The 20,998-nt window shown below is 37.2% G+C and overlaps 1 protein-coding gene across 50 annotated transcripts in view; it reads right to left on the minus strand.

Annotated features, from left to right (window-relative positions):
- The window catches only part of MBNL1 (muscleblind like splicing regulator 1), a 197,087-nt gene that overhangs the window by 13,668 nt on the left and 162,421 nt on the right, over nt 1–20,998 (minus strand). For 25 of the 50 annotated variants that reach the window (XM_044383495.3, XM_048215997.2, XM_026497310.4 and 22 more), the window contains 4 exons: nt 17,008–17,208; nt 6,451–6,708; nt 5,201–5,254; nt 4,138–4,291 (listed from right to left, as the gene is read on the minus strand). In XM_044383495.3, the coding sequence (XP_044239430.1) occupies nt 4,138–4,291; nt 5,201–5,254; nt 6,451–6,708; nt 17,008–17,208 (667 nt within the window). The remainder of the gene's footprint in view (nt 1–4,137; nt 4,292–5,200; nt 5,255–6,450; nt 6,709–17,007; nt 17,209–20,998) is intronic. The other 25 variants (XM_048216004.2, XM_048215989.2, XM_048216001.2 and 22 more) reach the window with 1 other exon arrangement.

The following is a 20,998-nucleotide window of genomic DNA, read 5'->3' on the forward strand; positions in this document are numbered from 1 at the left end:
CCTAGTAATGTCTGGTGTTTCTATCCAACACAGTGAACTTAGAGTTTAGAGGTGGACTTAATTTAAATTTAAGAAAATAAACTGATGTACATAACAGTGATATTTCTTACCTTCTCTAATCTCGGGGGTGAAATTCATACCGGCAACGTAAGTAGACCCTAGATTATGCATGATCTGTACGAATACTCAATTTAGTCTTAAAAAAAGAAACTTGAATGGGAACCTAATGTAATATTTCCATTTATTTTTAAATGAGATGGAGGGTATAAAACCCCAGTCATGGAGTCAGGTTATCAATAAGGCCTAGTTCATCTTTTAGGCCAAATCCTTTTTTAGGACTTCATGTAAAGAGTTCATAGAGGTTGAGAGACTGACTGAAACCCACCTGACCTGATTTCTAGTTCTATCTAAACCTTATAAGCCATGCAACTTGGAGCAAATCACTGGACCTCTCTAGGCCCCATATTACTCATTGGTAAAATGGGACTATTAAAGCCAACCTTTAGGGATTGCTTGAGAACAAGTAAGATAATGTATATAAATTATCCAGTGTAGTATGGCACAGAGCAAACACTCAACAGAGGTAGCTCTTTTGAACAAAATGTGTGAAACAACTAGGCCAGAAGCCATGGGGAGTTGTGGGGCTTGGAACTGGAGAGAATGCAGACCTTCTAAAGGACTGACATTTTGTTTTTATTTAAACACTCCTAGACAAATATTTCTGGATTCTAGATTTAGCCCCTGGGTTATAAATTTGTAATCCCTAGTGTCAATACCGGTATACCATGTGGCATTGATTCAATGAATGGATGGATGGAAAATGGGGAAGGAAAAGACGAAGGGAGGGAAGGAAGATAAGAGGGAAGAAGAGAACAGACGGTCGGAAGGATAGATGGATAAATGGGTAGATGCCATGTAAGTCCAATTTTGTTACTAAAAGTTATGATATACAGTAATTTTTTTTAGCTAGCCACCTGGCTTGCCACTGAACCCCGATCTTTCGCCAGCAACCTAGTCTGTATACACAGTCACCTCCTTTAATGATTTAGACAACTATGCTTCACTGTAACTTCAATGAAATAGACCTACATACCCCTGAAATTATTACTGAAGCAAGAGACTACAGAGCTCTAAACTAAGCTGCAAAAAATAAATAACTTCTATTTTCTTTTCAGTTCCAATAGAGCCTTCAGAATATACCTTCCAAATTATTATATTGTGGGCAGGTAGGATGCTCTGATCATAGAATTCATCTGTATGTCTGCAGAATAATGTAGTCTTTGGAAAATAAACTTCCTTTTCTCCCAGGTATTGTATATGAGATTACATGAATTTGTGGTAGGATGGATTTCCTACAGTTCTTAAAGGGCATTTAACAAACTGAATTATTTGGAAAAATTTTAAAAATTGAGAAATTTCACATATAAACATGCCAATGAGGTGAATGACTGGAAAAAAAGTCAGAAGATCTGGCATCCCCGGACATCAGGGCCACTATATTAGACTGTGCAGGTTTGCACAACCAACCACGGGAGGCAGAGACACAACTACCCTATAATGTAAATGGAGCCACAGAGGAGGTGCAGTGTAAAACAGGTACAACCTGCCAGGCAGATAGTCCCCAGGCAATTAAAGGCTAAGTCAAAACATTCACTGTCCCCTTTAGATCGGGCCTTGTGCTCCCAAGTGCCTCCCAGACCCCACAGTTCCTAATTTATTTCTTGTTCCATTTGTTTACGTTTCCTGCCTGGCCCCTAAGGCATTTTAGTTTACATTCTCTACATTACATTCCTTTCCCTTCTGGCTGTCTGACAAAGTGGTTTGGCAGAAGTAAAGATGGGCTATCCATTTTAACCTTTTAATGTTTTAGAGCCAATTTTTTTGTACACACGCACGTAAGACAGATAATGACAATAGTTTAAAAGAATGATGAAGGTTATCACCTACTTCTGAGTATGAGACTAATAAAGGTTAAGCCCTTTAAAACTGGGTTACAAATAAGTGCAATTTTATTTACTATTGTAATAATTTCATATCATATTGATCAGAAATATCAAGGACAGAATATAGAATATCTCTGATGCAAAATTCATCATAAAAATGCAAATATATCTTAACATTTTCAGCACATTTCAATATATTGTAACACATTTCATTTAAATTAACAATGCTTAGTTTCTAGAACAGAGAGATAAGTATGATTTTGAATTATGAATGTGTTTATTGCTTTTCCCTGACTTGATCCTTATCTAACATCTTTTGCTCTGGCTTATCCACAGACTATAAGCCTTTCTAGGGAGAGACTACTGTCATAAATATCATGGCATAAATGCAATTAATGGATAAGCTTATTTAGTCCTTAGTCATTAGCATGTTGTTGGAGAAACTAACGTAAAACCCCTTTATAAATAGACAAAAATGTTAGATTTCCTTAAATAATATATGGAAGAAGTTAGATTTTTTTTTATTTTTAGATTTTAAAGACATTCACTTTGAGTGGCAATGTTTTAATGAAAATAAACTGACAAAAACAATCTTCGATTTCTTCAGAGATTATGGTGGTTACCTACAATCTCTTTAAACTTTGTTTAGCTATCTGATTACAGAAAAATTGATAGATTATTTATTGAAGATGGCATTAACCTAGGGGCATGGCAATTTATATAAAAGCAAGAAGATTAAATTCTGGAAATCTCTGAAAACCTATATATGTTGAGAAAAAAGTTTTAATCTTATAAAATATAAGAGAAATATATAAAATATATATAAAATGTAAGAGAGATTTTCTCCTCTGAATGCAATAAATACTTTACAGATCAAAATGATTTATTTGTACTCTAAAATAGACAAACTGCAACTCGATAGACCCTATTTCGTGAGTACAAATATTTTATCCATGGTGCCTAAAGCATATGCTATTTTAATTCATGGAATACTCCGGATACTCCAGTTCATTGAATGTTGCTACATAGTCTACACATGGATGGCCAGCTTTCAGAGATGCACTGTATAGAAAGTCTTGCTTAGCAGTAAAAACTAATGTGAATGTACTTTATTCTTTTGTTCATGATTCAAAAATAAATTTTCACATTCCCTCATGGCACTATGAACTTAATGCTTTTAAATACTGTCAATATAGGGTAATATACTAATGATGCTGGACCTCTGACCTACATACCTCATCACTAATTTATTAATTTAATTAGTAAGATACAATCATTTTATTAAATAAATCTCTGAACCCATGGCAATTATTTCAGAAAGGTTAAGAGGGAAAGAGGAAAATGGGATTAGAGTCTCCGATCAGTTGAATTCCAGATTATGAGAAGTTTAATGTGTATTTTCTGAAATAATATGTATTTTTCCAGATTATAAGAAGTTTAATATGTATTTCTCCTGTGTGAAGAGTAAAAATAACAAATTTTCAAGTAATTAAATGACTGATTCATGTTTCTAAATTTCATACCATGTGGATAGCTCTCGAGTATGTTTATGTGACTAACTTGAAATTAACTGAAACCACAAATGTATAACTCAATAGTAGATGTAAACTTCCCTGGCCATGTAGGACTATTTCAATATTAGCTCAGGAGCAAATAATGATTTTAAGCAATGTACTGATTGGTACCAGTAAGAGCAATTTTTAAGAGCTCTGGAACACAGAGTCAGTTTTTGTTTGTTTGTTTTTTATTCTCCACCTTGAAAACAAAAAGGCTGAAAAATAAAAACCAAAACTGCAAGTGTCATTTCATAGAATTCAAATTTACTCTATGGAATCATGAAGGCAAAGGGGTCTTACAGCAGGAAAGTGTCATAAAATAGCTTGACAGACATATAACAGTGTTGAGGAAGGAGGAAAAAAAAGAGAGAGAACTGTGTTTCAATTCCAAATTACACAAACAAAAATAAATATATAAAACATCACACTGATCTTTAATCCACTTGTCATTAAGCTAAACTTCTTAGTTTTTAAGGAAAACCACATGAGATACCTCAGGAAAGTTTCTACTGTTGACCACCTTACCTTTCACCTCATCTATAGGCTAACTGCAAATTGAGGGCATGGCTTATCTGCTCTACCAGCACAACTCTCTGCAGCTGGTCAGATTCGTTCATTAACAAGCTCAGACCCCTTACCTGGTGGGAGAAATGCTGTATGTTGTTGCAACTGCATGTTGGCTAGAGCCTGTTGGTATTGGAAAATACCAGTGTTAAAGACTGCGGTGGCACCGTTGGTTTTTTCAAGAGCAGGCCTCTTTGGTAATGGGGGAAGTACAGCTTGAGGAATTCCCTGTTTAGTGAATGAGTATAAAAAACAAATACCAGTAAAAAGAGAAAAAGAAAAAAGAAAAATCAGTTGAAGGCTAAAATTGTTAGGAAGCACGAGCAAGCAAGCAGCAGAGCACTGAACTACCCAGGTGGAAAAAAAAAATCCAATCAACAAAAATGAAAGAAAAAAAAAAGGCAAGATAAAAGCTTTAAAGGAAGCATTATTTTTGTCCAAAACAAAACAAAACAAAACAAAAACCCAAACCAAACCAAACCAAAACAAAACAAAAAACCCCACTAGGACAGAGCACATGTTATAATGTGTTAAAGTGTTTTAAGTCCCATAATGCTTCAGGCTTTCTGTGAGAAGCCACTGATTTGGGGAAAGAAGAAAAGCTGCACTGCGAGCTCCATGAGGATTGACGAGTATAAGCAATGTTAATAGTTAATTGTACAGAGTGACTGAAACAGGTAAAATAAAAACTAACCCCACTCTGCTCCTCCCCCCAGACCTACCTAGACATGCAAATGTCCCAGAGCATGCAAGTTTTTTTTTCTTAAACACTGAACTATAAATATTAAAAAATAAATAATTCTATCACTAAAGCCATGCTAACCAAACAGGTACATAAATATACAGTCAAAAATACATTTTTAATGTCCTTAAAGTATTTCACTAGAACATTCTACAATGTACTTAAACTGAATGTGGGCTGCTGGGCTTTTGGAATCTTTCATGGTATGATATCCGTCCAGGTACTTATAGTATAGTCTTTCCACTAATTTTGTCAGGAAACCACACTCAGTTTTTCATTGTACTTTACAACTTTATAACAGAAAAAGGAATATATATTTTTAAATTGATAAAAAAAAAAAACTTGTATCTACAATAAAGCTACATGCCAAGCTAAAAGGTGAAAGGTCATAGTACCAGGTCAAAGGTTGCCTCGAGGGGTCGCTTCAGTGATTTGACAGCCGACTGAGTCTTAATTAGCAGGCAGCGAGCACATGATGGCAATGGGCCAGTGGGGTTCAAGCGCATTAACATAAACAGCAAGCAGAGGTGCATCATGGGGGCAGCAGTGCATTTTTGGGTAGGTGAGAAAAAACAAATAAAAAAACAAATCATCGGAATGCCATATACAACGAATAACAAGACTAAGCATGCACAATAAAGGCACTACTGAGTTGTTATTGGGAGGATAACTCCTCTTTGTAGTTAATTACAAACAAGATACTCTAACAGAAAAAAAAAAAAGAGTGAAAGGAAGAGAGGAGGAGAGAGTCTGCCTTCTGTATTTTTGCTCAAGTATCCGTAAACAAACACAGAAAAGACCTCTCTCGTGATTATTTTACTGTGCTGTGAATACCACACAGTATGTTTTATGAATATTTTCATGATTAAGTCATATATATATTTATGTAAAAAAAAAAGGACAACATTAAAACAGCTAAGCAAAGAACAAAGAATGGACTCATTAAAATCAGCTATTAGATCACATTACAATTTACCTTTAGAGTGTAGGTACCTGCTCTAAATGATTCAATCTCTAACTCCTCGAGTGCTGCTTCTCCTTTCTACATGATGGCATAGTCAAGCTTCTCTAGTTTGACAATTATGTTTATGCCACAATATTAGTGAAGACGATCTAGATAGCAAACTGTTTGAAAATCTGGTGGCTACTCCTCAAAACGATTTTGCTTAAGCGAGTCTCCTAAATAGTTCCAGATTATGTCATTGTTAAAAGCAAGATATATGTAGAGAAGAGCCTTGATGTGCAAAAGAACACACCGAAGGGGAACAATGGCTGATTAGATGGCACACAGAAAAATAAGAGGACCGAAAATGGCAATATCGTTAAATTGAAAAGGAGACAGGTGTTCTTTACAAAGCAGAAATTTCAGAAACCCTACATCCAGAATAAGACAGAGTATTAAGAGTTAGGCCAAGGCTAGGAGCAATCTGAACCATTGGAGGAGTTACCCTCACAGCTGTGAATGGTAACTTCATTATGTATTGTCTGGGATACCTGAACAAACATATCTTCAGCAAAAAAAAAAAATTAAAAAAATAAAAAAAATTTTTTTTAAAGGTTAATAAATGAATAGCTTGTAGTCAGATACAGTGGTTCACTTCGCTTTCCTGACGCTAACAGAGACAGAGCTGATGAGGCTACTCACCATGGCAGCTGCGGTGGCTGCAGCCTGAGCTGCTGCAGCCTGGTTGACCTGGTATTGGGCAGCCTTGATCTTGGCTTGCAGATGTGCGGGAGGGTGAAAGTATTTGCACTTTTCCCGCGAGCATCTCCCTTTGATGTAATCCATGCACACGGTGACTGTGTTGTCATTGGTGTCAATCATTGTGCTGTCAGCGGGATGAGCAAACCGACAATCGTTTTCTCCTCTGTTGCAATTGCCTCGCTGGTACTCTCGACATACCTATGAGGTCATTAAGCGCAGGGGGGCTCAGTCAACATGAGCAAAGAGAATCTTTCCGAAGATTTTAACTTACACGGCAAGACTGGGGGTAGAAGGCCACACGTGAAGGGGGGAAAAGATCATTTGCACGCACACACACACACACACACACACACACACACACAAAGCACCAAATAACTTGAGGAGCTCCTCATTGAGTACACAAGTTATAATGCCATCTCAGTAGGATCTCCATGAGAAAGAAAACGCATTTTTTATACTAATTAAGCTAAGACATCTAATTTAAATTATGTTGATATACTTATTAATTACCAAGGGAAAAAGCAGTAACTTTACAGTGAAGAGACCTGGCAGGCCCCACTTTAACCAAGTGATCAAAGTTAATAACGCCAGGAAGAAGACATAATGGAATCATGCACCCATTGATAGGACCCACCGAAAAACAGGCCACCACATATATCACTTTCGTTGTATTATTGCTGAGACTGTATCACCTAAATTTAATCATGAGAAGACATCAGACAAACTGAAGTGGGGGAATGTTTTACAAAATAACGAATCGGTACTCTCCCAAAGTGTCAAGGCTGTGAAAGGCAAAGGAGATGAGACACTGTCACAGATTGAACGATCCTGGGGTCGGGGAAAGGATATTGGTAGAGCAACTGGTGAAATCTGACTGAGGTCTGCAGATTGGCCAATAGCAGAATATCACCGCTAATTTGTTTTGTAAGTGATGACACGGTCGTGTGAGTGGTTAACATTTAGGTAAGCCGGCTGACGGATGGACAGGAGCTCTTGGTTCTGTTTTTGCAACTTTTGTGCTAATCTGAAATTATGTACGAGTAAAAGTGTAAAATTTGATAGCTTTTTAGTAAAATGGTTCCAAGAGCTATGTTTCTGATCAATAGAGATTCACTTGGTAGTTACATGGAGCAGAAGAAGAAGATTAGTTTTTGTTACTATTTGTTTTGTATCTGTTAATTTTGGATGGAGTCCCTGGGGAAAGAGTGAAAATGGATCATTTCTCATGAGTCTGCTCAATTTTGACTCTTAATATGAAAGTTTGTCACGATGGCTGCTCACATCAGGAGGTTGCCAGCACTGTCTTCATTTGGGATAGTTTGACCTTTTTACCACAAGAGGGCCATCTAAAACACAGAATGTCCTTTCAATATTTTCATGCTCCTACTTTGTGCTTCAAGGAAACAGTTTTTATTTTTCACGTATCTTTTCACAAACTGAGAAAATATACAGACCCCAAGCACTTTATTTTGGAGTACAGCAACAAAGGGAAACAGGAACCGTGTTACGATTTTAAAAGCACAGGTTTTCTTGGATTTGTGTACATAAAATGATCACATTCAATCCTAGGTACTTTACCCCATTACATCCATAGCCCATTATTGAGCAAAGTGCTTCCTTTTGAGAAGACCGCTATAATTTGTATCATGCTACATCTGAAAATGAGCATTATAAATGACATCTTGCACTATTTTTAAACCTCAAGCTAACTGAAGCCTTGTATTCCATCTACACAGCAAGGAACCAACTTTATTCATCACCTCATTCACTTTATTTACTTTAAAAAAATTTACTGAATAAATACTATAGGCCAGACACTCTGAGACAGACTAAGAATCCAAAGATGGCTTAGGAAGTTACAGAAGACCCTCTTATTTTTTTCTCATTGCATCTGTCTTCTCGAACAGAAGAAAATAAGGGTAACCAGGAGTTTCTAATTTGAAAAGCAAAAGTAATGAAGCTGTTCCCTTGAACCACTGTCCTCCACTCTGGCTGAGCGCTGGAATCAGCTGCCGAGCTTTCTACACCACAAATCCCCAGTCCCTAACCAACACGTAACTGGATTAGGCTCAACAAAACCACCAGGAAGACAGACGCACACTGAACTGAGAACAAAAACTTCTCATGTATGTATATGAAATTTATGCTGAATTTATACTATGACGTACGAACAAAAAGCCAGTTTTTGTGTTGAGGCAAACCCGTGTCCACGCCAGCTCGAGCAATAGGAAACTACATGAATGCGCACACTTCTGGGGTTAGTTCTCCAGGAACTCTCACTTTCTTGAGCATGCTCACGAAGGAACTGGCAACAGAGGAGAGGACACCCTATCTGTCGATTTATCTTACTCTTGGCCACACTGACAAGAAAGATCTGAAAGCAGCCCATTTGTGGGCTCTTTCATAATCACTATTAAAATCTAAGATTTGTTATTTTCCAAAAAGCAATTATGCCAGTGCCTGGTGCTAGACATTTGAGCGTGAGTCTCCCAGAATACAACCGGAGGGCTGGGCTTTTGATTTTTTGTTTCTCTGTCTCAACATTCTTTTTACTTTCAGTGATGTAAACCGAGATTCCAATTACATACAAATGGTCGTTCTGAGACACCTTCTCATTCCTCCACGTTCGCTTCCTGCATGTGAGTGTGTGGTTCCTATAGGTTAAGGACTGGTTTATTAAAACTTTCTACTGTTTCCTCTCTTGCAAGATGCAGTTCAGGAGAACTCTAAATGTATTTAAGGGGATTGATAACTAGGAGTCCACGGAGAATTTGTCCTAAAACCAGCTTTTTCAAAGGTTCAAGGGATTTAGTCAACTGCTTTGTCAGGATCTGCTCTTTTTTTATGGTCTTTGTTACCCCTACCTTCAAGTTCTCCCAACATGAGAAATGAACAGAATAAATATACTGAAATAGCTGTTCTCCCATTATTTCTGCTTTTGAAAAAAAACAAACAAAAAACAGAAATTCTCCTATGAAAACTTGCACTGCTGAGAGCTATCTGCCAGAGGCACGGGCGAAGCGTGCCCCACTCCAGGTTGCACCTGTGTCACTGGTACCTACCTGAACAGAACGAATTTCCCAGGCCTTTTAAGACAACATTTTTGTCTAATGATCACCATCAATAAAGCAGGATCTACCCCTTGACTGTTGAATTTGGGCTTGTCCTGGGTCTTTGAGGAACTCAAGAAAACTTTAGACTATGCTGATCCCCAAAAGAAACCCCTTAGATGTAATATTATATTAGCAAAGGATATAAGTGGCTGAGAAAACGTCAACAAATTTAATCTTGTAACTCAAATCAGGATAAGAAACTGTAACGATTTAACACAGAGAGAACTTAAAACACAATAGGTTTAAAATCCTAACAACACTGTGGTTCTTTTGTCTCTTCTCATTCACTCTTCTGCAGGCACACATTTTTCAAAGAGTTGTTATGATGATACAGCTACTACTTGGTGATCTGTTTTGTTCTGAGAATCCCAATGGTGGGATTTTTTTGTTTTCCTAAATAATGTCCGGAGTGATCATTTGTGATGGCTGCATCAAATTCCATCAAACCGATATGCATAGTATAGGTCACTCTTTCAGAGATCACCTAGATTATTTCTAGATATTTTCATGTTACAAATAATATTGCAAAGAATATATTCACGGCTATAGACATTTAACAAACCATTTTCTAAGGTTAAATCTGCGGAAATGGCATGAGTGGGTCAACAATAGAAGTACTTTTTATAGTCTGGTAAGTGGTTTTCAAACAGATTAAAATAATTCCATCTATTTAGCTAAACACATAATGTGTTTCAATCAAGAAAAGGTTTGTTGAGTCTTTTACTTTATAAACATTAAGGCAGGATTTGTTTTGTAAATCAGGTAAGTTTAATATATTTTCCTACAAAATAGATGAGTCTACTTTTACATTAAAACCCATCATTCCAATAAAGAATTTCACTGAAAACATTTAAACACTAAACTCCATTTCCAGAACCATCTATGCAATAAAGTTTATAACTTAAAAAAATCAAAAGAAAAAAGTACTTAGAAAAACTTCCCAAAGAAATGTGAATTATTCTATGTAGACATTTTTTTGTTAATTAAATGGCAGTGGTATAGTAGAAAAAAATAGAGTTTAGAATCAGAAATTGTGGGTTTTATCTAGTTCTTATAGCTACCAGCTATGGAATCATGAATACTAAGTAAGATAATGGAGAGATAGCTGAAAACACACAATATAAATCTGGCTAAAAGAAACAGTTCTGTTATTTGACCTGTAGGTTTTGTTTTGTTTTTTTTTTATGAATGTGACAAGCATATTTCAAAATGGTCAGAATGATAATAGGTTTTATAAGTAGTCTTAAATTCAGCAATGTTCTGCAAGTTAAGGCATTGGGATTCTCAGGACATTAATGTCAATGTTTGAACTTACCCAAAACTGGACAGTCATTTGCCTGTTTGTTAAGGAGAGAGCTCTCTGAAGGAATATGTTTTGTGCTCACCATATTTAACTCAGTCATTTTTGGAGAATAACTTCCAAAAGCAGGAACAGAGAGCTTATCATAACAGGAACAGGGAGTACTTTAATATTTTGGGAAGTCATTTTAGAGTTTCATGACAAATACTATGGAGCTTATTATAAGCTTACATATATGTATCAATATTTAAGGAGTATGTATATATGTATACATACATGTGTATGTGTGTGTGCGTGTATATATATACATACACATACACATGCACCTGTTGTTCAAAAATAAGCACCACAGACTTTATTTTCCATTAAGCTTGAGCTATATGAAACTTTAAAAAAGGAATACTGGATAATCAATGATTTTATCAAGGTATCCACAGCATTAGTGGTCATGAATATACAAGCTAATGCCAAGAATTATTTGTATTTTCAACTCAAAAAGGATTATAGTCTCCACATTTTAAAATTCTGGTGATTATGGGTAATGATCTTAGTTAATTATATAATTAAATTCCCAAGACAGACATCTGATGATGTCATATCTAGTTTCAATCTGTTATCTACTAATTGTACAAATTTGGTCCATCTGAACTTCAGACAGCCATGTCAGCTACCTCAGAAGATTTCTGTTAAGATCAAATGAGAATCGTCTTCGAAATCTAAAAGGCAGAATCCCTCATTACTATTAGGCCAGAGAGCACAAGCATTTTTCTAATACATAATATAGCTAAGAGTTTGCTGCTTTATCTCATGTAATTAAAAAAAATCTGAATATATAAGAATGGCCAACTCAAAACAAAACAAAACAAAATAAGCCCAGGAACCTTCCATTTGATCCACTTCCAGGTCTTCATGTATTTATTCTTACGAACGAAAGATACAAACCAATGGAACAGGAAAACACACAACTCTGAAACAAGCTCGTCATTATGCCACAACGCTGAAATCTATAGTTACTTTTACTACTTCTTCTGGATAAATGAAGATAGGGAAGTTTAAGGTTTATGTTGAAGGAAGAAATGAGTGGAAGAACAGCAAAAATGAGTGGCTAAGCTTAGTAATTACTGTATTTTTAAACAACTTACAACTCTTTTCTCTCCCAAAGCTTCAGCTAGCCACAGAGAATAGTAACTGATGGACTAGATGTTTTAAAGGGGGTAGAACTATATTTTACGGAGACATTCTAAAGCCTTATGACAGATTAAAAACATAAACTGCACAGACCTGTGTGCATAAAACTCATCAGATTTCTTAGTAATTTTCTAAAGAAATTAAAATGTCACACAAACAGTAGCTAACCACCCTCCACAAAAATACAAAATTAAATAATCCTATCAATAAGCCTATCAAATCCTATCAATAAGCCAATAAATAATTCTATCAAATAATCCTATCAACATAAACCTCATTAAAAACATCTGCTTTTCTAATCTTATTTTGAATCAAATGTCTTTTCTATGCAATAGATCATGACAAATCCATTAAACGCCTGTAAAGATCTAAGCTAGGCACATCTTCCACTACTACTTGAACCCTCACTTAGCTTTAAATGCTCTGTTTTGTATGTAGTCAATCAGGACCATATTGTTTTGTGCCTGTATGAAAAAAGTCACTAGACTCTTCTGTGTCCATAAGGAGAGGAAGCAATCAGCATCCAATGGCCTAAATAGGTACTCATGTCATGATTACGTCAGTAGGATAAAACTGTCAGCAAAAAAGTAATCTGCTTTAAAACAAACCAGCTCCAACTGAAAAATATCAGAAGTCAAGTGGTGTGCCCACCTTCCTAGAATATATCCTATGTTCTTCTCATATACACTGTTGATATAAAAATGATGCAGTTAACCAAACAGCAACCTAATATCTTCATCAGCATCTGAAATATAGGGCCACTGGTTAGTTTTTTGTTTGATTAATGCTATTATGCAGTATAAATGACCTTGATAATTACCAGTTTACTTGAAATATTTCATTTTGTGCACTGTGTTCTTAGTAACTTAACAAAATGTCGAATGTTAAGTGTATTGGAGGAGGCAAGTTTTTTAATTCTGAGTCACAAATAACTGTACATAAGGTAAATGATGAAAAGTTAAGACTTAAATAGCAGGTGTTGGCATCCTGTGGAGTAAGTATTTTATAGACTATTTGCATTTAGAATCACCAGGCAGATTTGTGAAAGACTCCCAACCCCCACTGAAAACCTACTGCATCAGTCTATGAGGATGAGGCCCTGCATTTTTAGCGATCGTCCCAAGTGATTCTAATCACATTAAAACTTGAAAACCACTGCTCTAGGACTAGGGCCGTGAACGAGACGCCGTATTTTGTAGTTGGAATGCTCAGAATGTAAACATGTTCCCAGGGAGAATGTTAACAAATGTTAAAAATTCGTCATGTTTTATTTTCTCTGTTGGATTACACTAAACTCTGAATAAAGCATGTGTCTTTTGTGATTAATTAATTAACTGGTTGACTGGCTCATTTATGCTTTCATTTAATAAGTTATTGGGTATCATTTATGAGCTTGGCACTATCCTGATGTGGACATTTTCTTGTTAAGGATAAGACAGCAGTTAAAAGGTTTCAAAGATATTCCCCATGATATTTTTTACTTGAAAGATGTTCACTAGCTCTCCCTTGGGTATTGCTGTTCTTCATAATAAAGTAAAGATATGACTGAAAATCTTAGTCCTTTCCAGTACCTACAGATTTTAACAATTTCTTAAAATAATCACTGAAAGTAAACTGCTGCTTGGAAGTTACAAAAAGGTATCCCAAAGTCACAAAACGGAATTTTAAAAGCCTTATTTCAGTGACCAATATTTAAGAGATTTGCTCCTCTTTAGAGAATAGCATAAATACTGAATTTTACAGTATAGGAAGTATGCAGCTACAGTCTCCTAAAAGATATCCAACAAAGAACGGATAATCGGGATACTGATACAAAGTTTATGTGTGTGTTTTACATCTACATATTTAATAAAATGTGCAATATATAGTTATAAATTTAAATTAATGTAAATATTTAAATATACTTATTTAAATGTTATATTTAAATGAAATTTTCAATAGCTTATAGCTGGCATGAAAAGCAAAAAGACAACCTAAATGTCCCTTAGGACGTTCTTACTGGAGGCAATCTTACAGATTATCTCGTTCAATCCCCTAATTTTATATGTGTGGAATGTGAAGCTCAGAAAAGATGAAAAACTTGACCCAAGGCTACTCACCTAATTATAATTAGCAAAACCGCTATTCTTGGATTCCTGTTGCTGGATTTAACATTTTTTGTAGCCTCACATCGGGTGCTGTAAATATGCGTCAGTTCTTCCAAACAGAAGAACTGGAATGCTGATACTCTATGGTATTTTGAATTTCCTTATGGTCTAACCATGCACAGCAAAGAGAGAGAAGGAAGGGAGTGGCAAGAACAGCTGGCCGATACTTACACTAATTTAAACTTTTTTCACCTTAAAAGGGACTCAAAATTCAGACACGTACTTCAGAATTCCACGAGATAAACTATAGATTTAAGCCCAAGTAACCAAACATGCAGCCAATCGGCACGTGTGTGTGTGTGTGTGTGCGCGCGCGCTTCCCGCGACGTCATTCAGATCCCAGGGTGCTGTGCAATCAGCGCGAGAGGAGATAAGCTGGAGAGCGGAGCGTCTAGAATCTCAGTGCGGAGCAGAAAGCCGTGCCCCTGAGCTTCCCGAGGCAATATGCTAACAGACTGTAACTGACACGGCGGCAGATCTGTTAGCCGGGAGGAGATAGGAAGCTGCCCTCCCCCCATCAAGCGTTTAGATAAGAGGAATCCAGGTTGAGAGGAAATGACAGTCATGCAGCGCTAGCCACTTGAGAGTACAGAAGACAAAATACACAGCGTTGCGCCTCACGCACGCGCACACACACACAAAGACAGAAACCCAAAACTAATGATAAAAGTTGTCTTTTTTTTAAAAAAAAGATTTCCTTTCTTTGTCAGAGAGAGAGCACAAGCAAGGGGAGCGGCAGGCAGAGGGAGAAGCAGGCTCCTCACTGAGCAAGGAGCCCAATGTGGGACTCGATCCCAGAACCCTGGGATCATGACTTGAGCCGAAGGCAGACCCTCAACCAACTGAACCACCCGGGTGTCCCAGAAGTTGTCATTTTGATTAAACACTATACAAAATACAACCAATTACAGACTACCTAAAACCGTGGGAGGATTAGTTTGTAAGAGTTTTGACCACACAACTCAGCCTTTAAAGAGATTTCAATAGAGATATTTAAGCTTTCTAAATATTGTCTCCTCCTAATAACTAATTCATTACAGTTCATCCCGGGTTGCCTACTGGGTTCTGTTCAATCCACAATTACACATTAGGAACCCAAGGTATGCTTCAGAAAGATTGAGGGAGAGGGAAGGTGATTCACATGGTAAGCATCCAGTAATTTTTAAATATTTATAATTTTCTAAATTTCCTCCTAACTTATCTGCAAACAGCATCAGTTTCCTAGTGAGCAAGTATGACTGCACAGTGACAAACCACCCACAAGTCAAGGGTTTCTCCAGTACACGGAGGTCCTTGGTCCACAGGGGGCGTGCAACCAGGTCGCAAAGTCCTTTCTAAATTCTCCTTCTGGTCCTCCCTTCATTAGTAGCTTTTTTCACAATATTCACGAAAGGTAAGAACTAAGTCTGAACAAGAAAACACACAACTCTAAAGAATATACAGGAGCCGAAATTGCTTGCTTCCTCTCTGTGCTATCACATGCATGGAAACGAGTTATACACTGTTTAACAATGGAGTTCTCTGTTCATACCCAACTGGAACATCCTTTCCATGACCTCGAATAAGTTGTGCCACAACTTTCCACCTAAACATATTGCCTTGTAAGATGGAGTTAATGATAGCATGTTCCTCAGAAGACTGTTCTGAAGATGAACTATGTGATGCATGATGGGTTAACGCCCTGTTGGGTAGATAGTAAATACCCAGTAAATACCAGCTATTGTTACTACAGTCAAAAAAGGTGGTGGCAGTTGTAACGACGCTGAAATCTGAGATCCTTTCTACAATGCATGTAGTGAAACCCTATAAACAAGAAATTGGTGCTTATTAAATGAATTCCTGCTCAACTGATAAATTATTAGTGTCAATTATGTTCACACAACAGCCTTATTTTGCCTCTTTCTCAGTAATTAACAACACTCAAAACTTCTCAGCCTGAAGTATTGCCTCATCCTAACCAGGGAAAAGAAGAAAGAGTCATTTTGTTCCTTATTTGGACACGAATGCCAGGCTTTGGAGGTTCACTGTACAGTGATGTTGCCATTTTTTTTCTTCATGTAGAGTTTACCAAATCCATTAATTTATAGCCATGCTGAAATTCTGAACAACCCTTCAATATAAGAATTATATCTTTCATTTCTTTATCGTGCTGCAATAGCAAAGCACATACATCTGATCATCCTTGCCTCTGAGACTTAGAGCATGATGCAATTCTCAATTTAAAAACTTCTATCGGAGCACACTTCACGCCTTGCTATTCCAACCAAAATACAGTGAGGCCTGCGAGGAAACTTGCAATAATAAATTTTAAAATGCTTGATCCATAGTCACTGAGCAAAAGTGTTAGGGGAGGAACAGAATTTGTTCTTACTAGAAGCAACACAAACAATGAACATTTAGGGAGCCTTTGCTGTGTGCCAGACATTGGCCTAACTTTTTGAGAGAAGTGCCGTTATTACGTCCATTTTAAGGATGAGGAACCTGAGACATAATGAGGCGAACAGGCAGTTTGACCCCAGGGTTCAAGGTCCTCTCCACTGTTATACATAGGGATGCCGTGGCTTTTATACACATTCCATTTGTCAAACACAGCATACCTCAATTCTCACAAAATGCTCCAAACACTAAACCAGAATCTCTGCTTCAATTTTTTTTTTTTTTAACCTTTTTGGCCAAGGAAGAAGCAAACAAACAGCATACTTCGAAAATCAGAATGGAGTCCATGAAGAAATGGACTCATCATTCCTACCTCAAGTCTGTCTGTCCGCATTAATTTCTGTGCGGCAGCTGCAGCAGCCGCAGGTACAGGGACCCCAGGATTCCCTGTAACCAACATTGGTGCGGTCGGCAAGATCTCTGCTGGAACCAGGCTTGGGGACACAGGTCCCAGGTAGGGATTAAAGGCTGCTGATGCATTGGTGGCTAAGCTTGGTGCAACTGAAAACATTGGCTGAAAAATAAAATAAAAAGCAAAATTTAAGATACAGGTCTTGGCTCGAATTTGATAGCCTACATTATATATCGATCCTTCATCCATCCATCCATCCATCCATCCATCCATCCATCCATCCATGCATCCTTCCATCCATCCATCCACAATTCATTCTTCCTTCCCTCCCTCCCTCCCCCCATTTAATTCTGTGTTTCTTTACTCCCACTCAGGATAAAAATGTTTCTTAAATAAGCATTCATTAAGTCAATGTTTTTCTAAAATATAATAAATTTCTGCTGGGATTTTGAAACTCGGTATCGATAATACTTGTAATTTCTTTTTGAATAATAGATCAGTTATTCAATACAGTAACTTCCTTGTGGTCACCTCATCTCCATTTTTGTCCTGATTTAATCCTAGAAACTTGTCTAAGAAATACATGTTATAACTGCTATGTCAGATGAACTTGAAAGATCTGTTTACAACCGTTAATGGGTTGCAAGTATCCTATTATTTGGAATAAGTAAGGCAGAACTCCCAGTGGCCAACAGAGTTTCACAGTCAATATAAACTGTGAATAAATCTCACGGGATATGTGAAAGATGATGATGACACAATTTCTTTTGAACACATAAGGTAAAGTGTTGGCATATTCACTTGTTGCATGTTTTTCTGGAGAAACTATAAATATTCTACCAGCTTATCACACCCTTGTGAAATACTTAACAAAGAATTTACCTTACTAGGGAGAACCCATTCTGAATGTGAAGTCTGAAACAGAAAACTAAACAAATGCTACACGATTTTTCAAAGAAATACACAAGATAGCACTGACTGAAATGTCACAAGATAGAATTTCTGCCAGGAATGCTTCCATGGATATAGGAGGGTGGTTTCTACTTGTGATATGAAGATTTGCATATCAGAAAATATATCTGTTCTTGAGTAGAACTTAATAATTTACCTGAAAGCTACTTTAGCGATTTGCTTTTCCAGTTTTTAAAGCACAATGTAGCACCATATCTTTCCACCTTATGGGTGGTGTATTTTTAACTTCCTAATTCAATGGGGTTTCAATTCCTGAAGTTTACTGTTTTATGTAATAATAATGTTTGTCTCCAAAACCCAAAAATTCATGGACAAAATGGATCCTGTTCTTTAAAGGACTTCTTAACAATTCTTTACCCTGTGGTAAGGAACAGAATCGCAGAAACTTCTTTAGAATGAAGGGAACATTAGAAGGTAGCTAATTCTTCCCTCTTACAGAAATAAGAAGTTAGATGAACCCTGAGTTTACACGGTATTCGAGAGAGCTTTGGAATCAAGTCCTATGCAACTGAGATATAAAAGTCATTCTTATAGCTCAAAAGAAATGTTTTTAAAAAATAAAATATGTCCTTATTTAGTCTGGCCCTGACTTCTCCTGTATTTAGAAGAGTACAATGGAATTCAAGTGTTCTTTTTCTTGGGGGCAGTGGTTCTCAAGTATGTACGGGTGATTTTGCCTTGTAGGGCACATGTGGCGACATCTGGAGACATTTCTGATTGTCACAGCTGGGGGGTGCTGTTGCATCTAATGCATAGAGGCCAGGGATGCTGCTAAGTGGTCTGCAACACACGGGACAGCCCCCAACACCAAAGAATTATCCAGCCCCAAATGTCAACAGCGTTCAGGTTGAAAATCCTTGTCCTAAGGGATGCACTCGTCTTTTGACTTCACAAATTATTTTAGGATGAAATCTTTGCAGCTAGTGTATACATTCTTACTAAGAAGACCATGGAAAATAGAATATTTGATACGTAATCTGATTCACTTGGGAGAAGAAATAATACACCGTACATTCCACTGGGATTTTCAAGTTATAATTATGCCTCCAGACGTGTTGATTTGAATGCCATAGTTAGCTGCCCTGCCAGGTCGATGGCTCCTGCCTGACGAAGTGGCCTAAAATAATACCTCTGATCTCTATTCCCACCCCTGCCCAAAACACTGACAATTGGAAACTACCTGAGTGCTCCAGACATAAACAATCAATAATCGGCCAGAAGCTGGGGTCCAGAGCAATCTGTCCATCAACAATTACTTGAACAGCAGCTGATCTTACTCCGCTCCACTGTCTAATGGCAGCTAAGGCAAGGGTTGACCTGTACAGTGAATCTACCTTGAACTTGGACTTCTATTCAAAAATATTCAGGTGGAACATACACTCTTACATACTGTCAGATATAATATGTGCAAGTTCAACCAGACCAGCACTCTAATTTTCTAGTAGGTATTTAAAAATTATACGAAATTTAGCATAAAAGACCAGAAGACCAGTTTAAAATACAGAGAACAGGGGCGCCTGGGTAGCTCAGCCGTTAAGCGTCTGCCTTCGGCTCAGGGCGTGATTCCGGCATTCTGGGATCGAGCCCCACATCAGGCTCCTCTGCTATGAGCCTGCTTCTTCCTCTTCCACTCCCCCTGCTTGTGTTCCCTCTCTCGCTGGCTGTCTCTATCTCTGTCAAATAAATTAGTAAAATCTTTAAAAAAAAAATACAGAGAACAGAGCCAATTTGTAGCATTCCTCTTCATAACCTATTGCTATGAATTAACATGTATTTCCAGGTAGTGGATTTTTAATGTATACTCTGGAAAGTTACTAAGATGTTTATGTCACTGTACATTATTTAGAAGCAGAGAAAAGCATTCTTATTTTAAGAAACAGGACCAGTGACCAATAAATGCAGCTCTGTTAAATCTCATTGAATAAACTTATAATCCATGATGCATATAATACAGCAGTTGCGTATCACAGATAAAAGAATACTTCTCCTAAATAAAAATATTGATCTCACTAACTGGCAACAATTTTCCTGCCCGATTATTTCTACAAAGTCATCACGTGAATTGATTTTCTGACTAATGCAGCACAGAGCAAATTCAAATCTGAAGAATTTTAGGGCACTGTCCTCAAGTAAAATCTAGCAGCGTGAAAAATCTAAAACATCAACTATTCAGCAAGCATTCTCTCCAATTGTCCCCTCTCCAGATAAGTGGAGCTATTTGCTAAAGCAGCAGAGGATTGATGATAATAATAGCCCTGTACTTTGAAACTTGATTCCAAAAGCTGCCCCCAGGAAGTGCAACATTCCTTCCTTTATTTTGAGTTTTTGTAAATTTGTCACATTCCTTTTTCAAAGAGCACCTTGTTGGAGGTAGGTCACTGCCTGGCCCCATCAGTGCCCTAATCAGATTAGTGAGGCGCTTGAACTGGGGCCGCTGCCAAGTCTCCTTTCCAGAAGCCATCCTGCAGAGGGGTTCGGCAGAATCGCAAGGACAGACATTAATGCTATGGTATTATCAAGTGCATCCGATTTTCTCTGAAGCATCCACAGGATAACATATAACTACGTAATTGGTGTATTTGATACTGACTACATCCCTGTAATAATGATTTACAGATATCTTTGTTCCTGGAAGGCATAAAGAAGGCTGGCTTATGATTGCCTTTTGCCAGTGAACACCCTCAGCAGAGAAAAACAAATTGTAATCTTACTAATGCTGGTGCATTTATGGGCTAATCACTTGTTTGTTTTAAATGAGATATTTTGATTCCATTATAGTAATCAGGTTTTATTAGAAATTAAAACAATATTCAATTTCACATGATGACCCTAGCTAAATGTGTGCAAACATGCTTATTACTATAATTCTTTCTGTTTATTGTGTGCCACGCATTGTGCTAAGGGCTTTGCCTATGTTATTATATTTAACTCACCTAACAGTAAAATATAAACTCCATGGGCAAACAGGCAAAAACTCCAT

Source organism: Ursus arctos, unplaced genomic scaffold (assembly GCF_023065955.2).
Source record: "Ursus arctos isolate Adak ecotype North America unplaced genomic scaffold, UrsArc2.0 scaffold_20, whole genome shotgun sequence".
In the NCBI taxonomy this organism is placed as follows: domain Eukaryota; kingdom Metazoa; phylum Chordata; class Mammalia; order Carnivora; family Ursidae; genus Ursus; species Ursus arctos.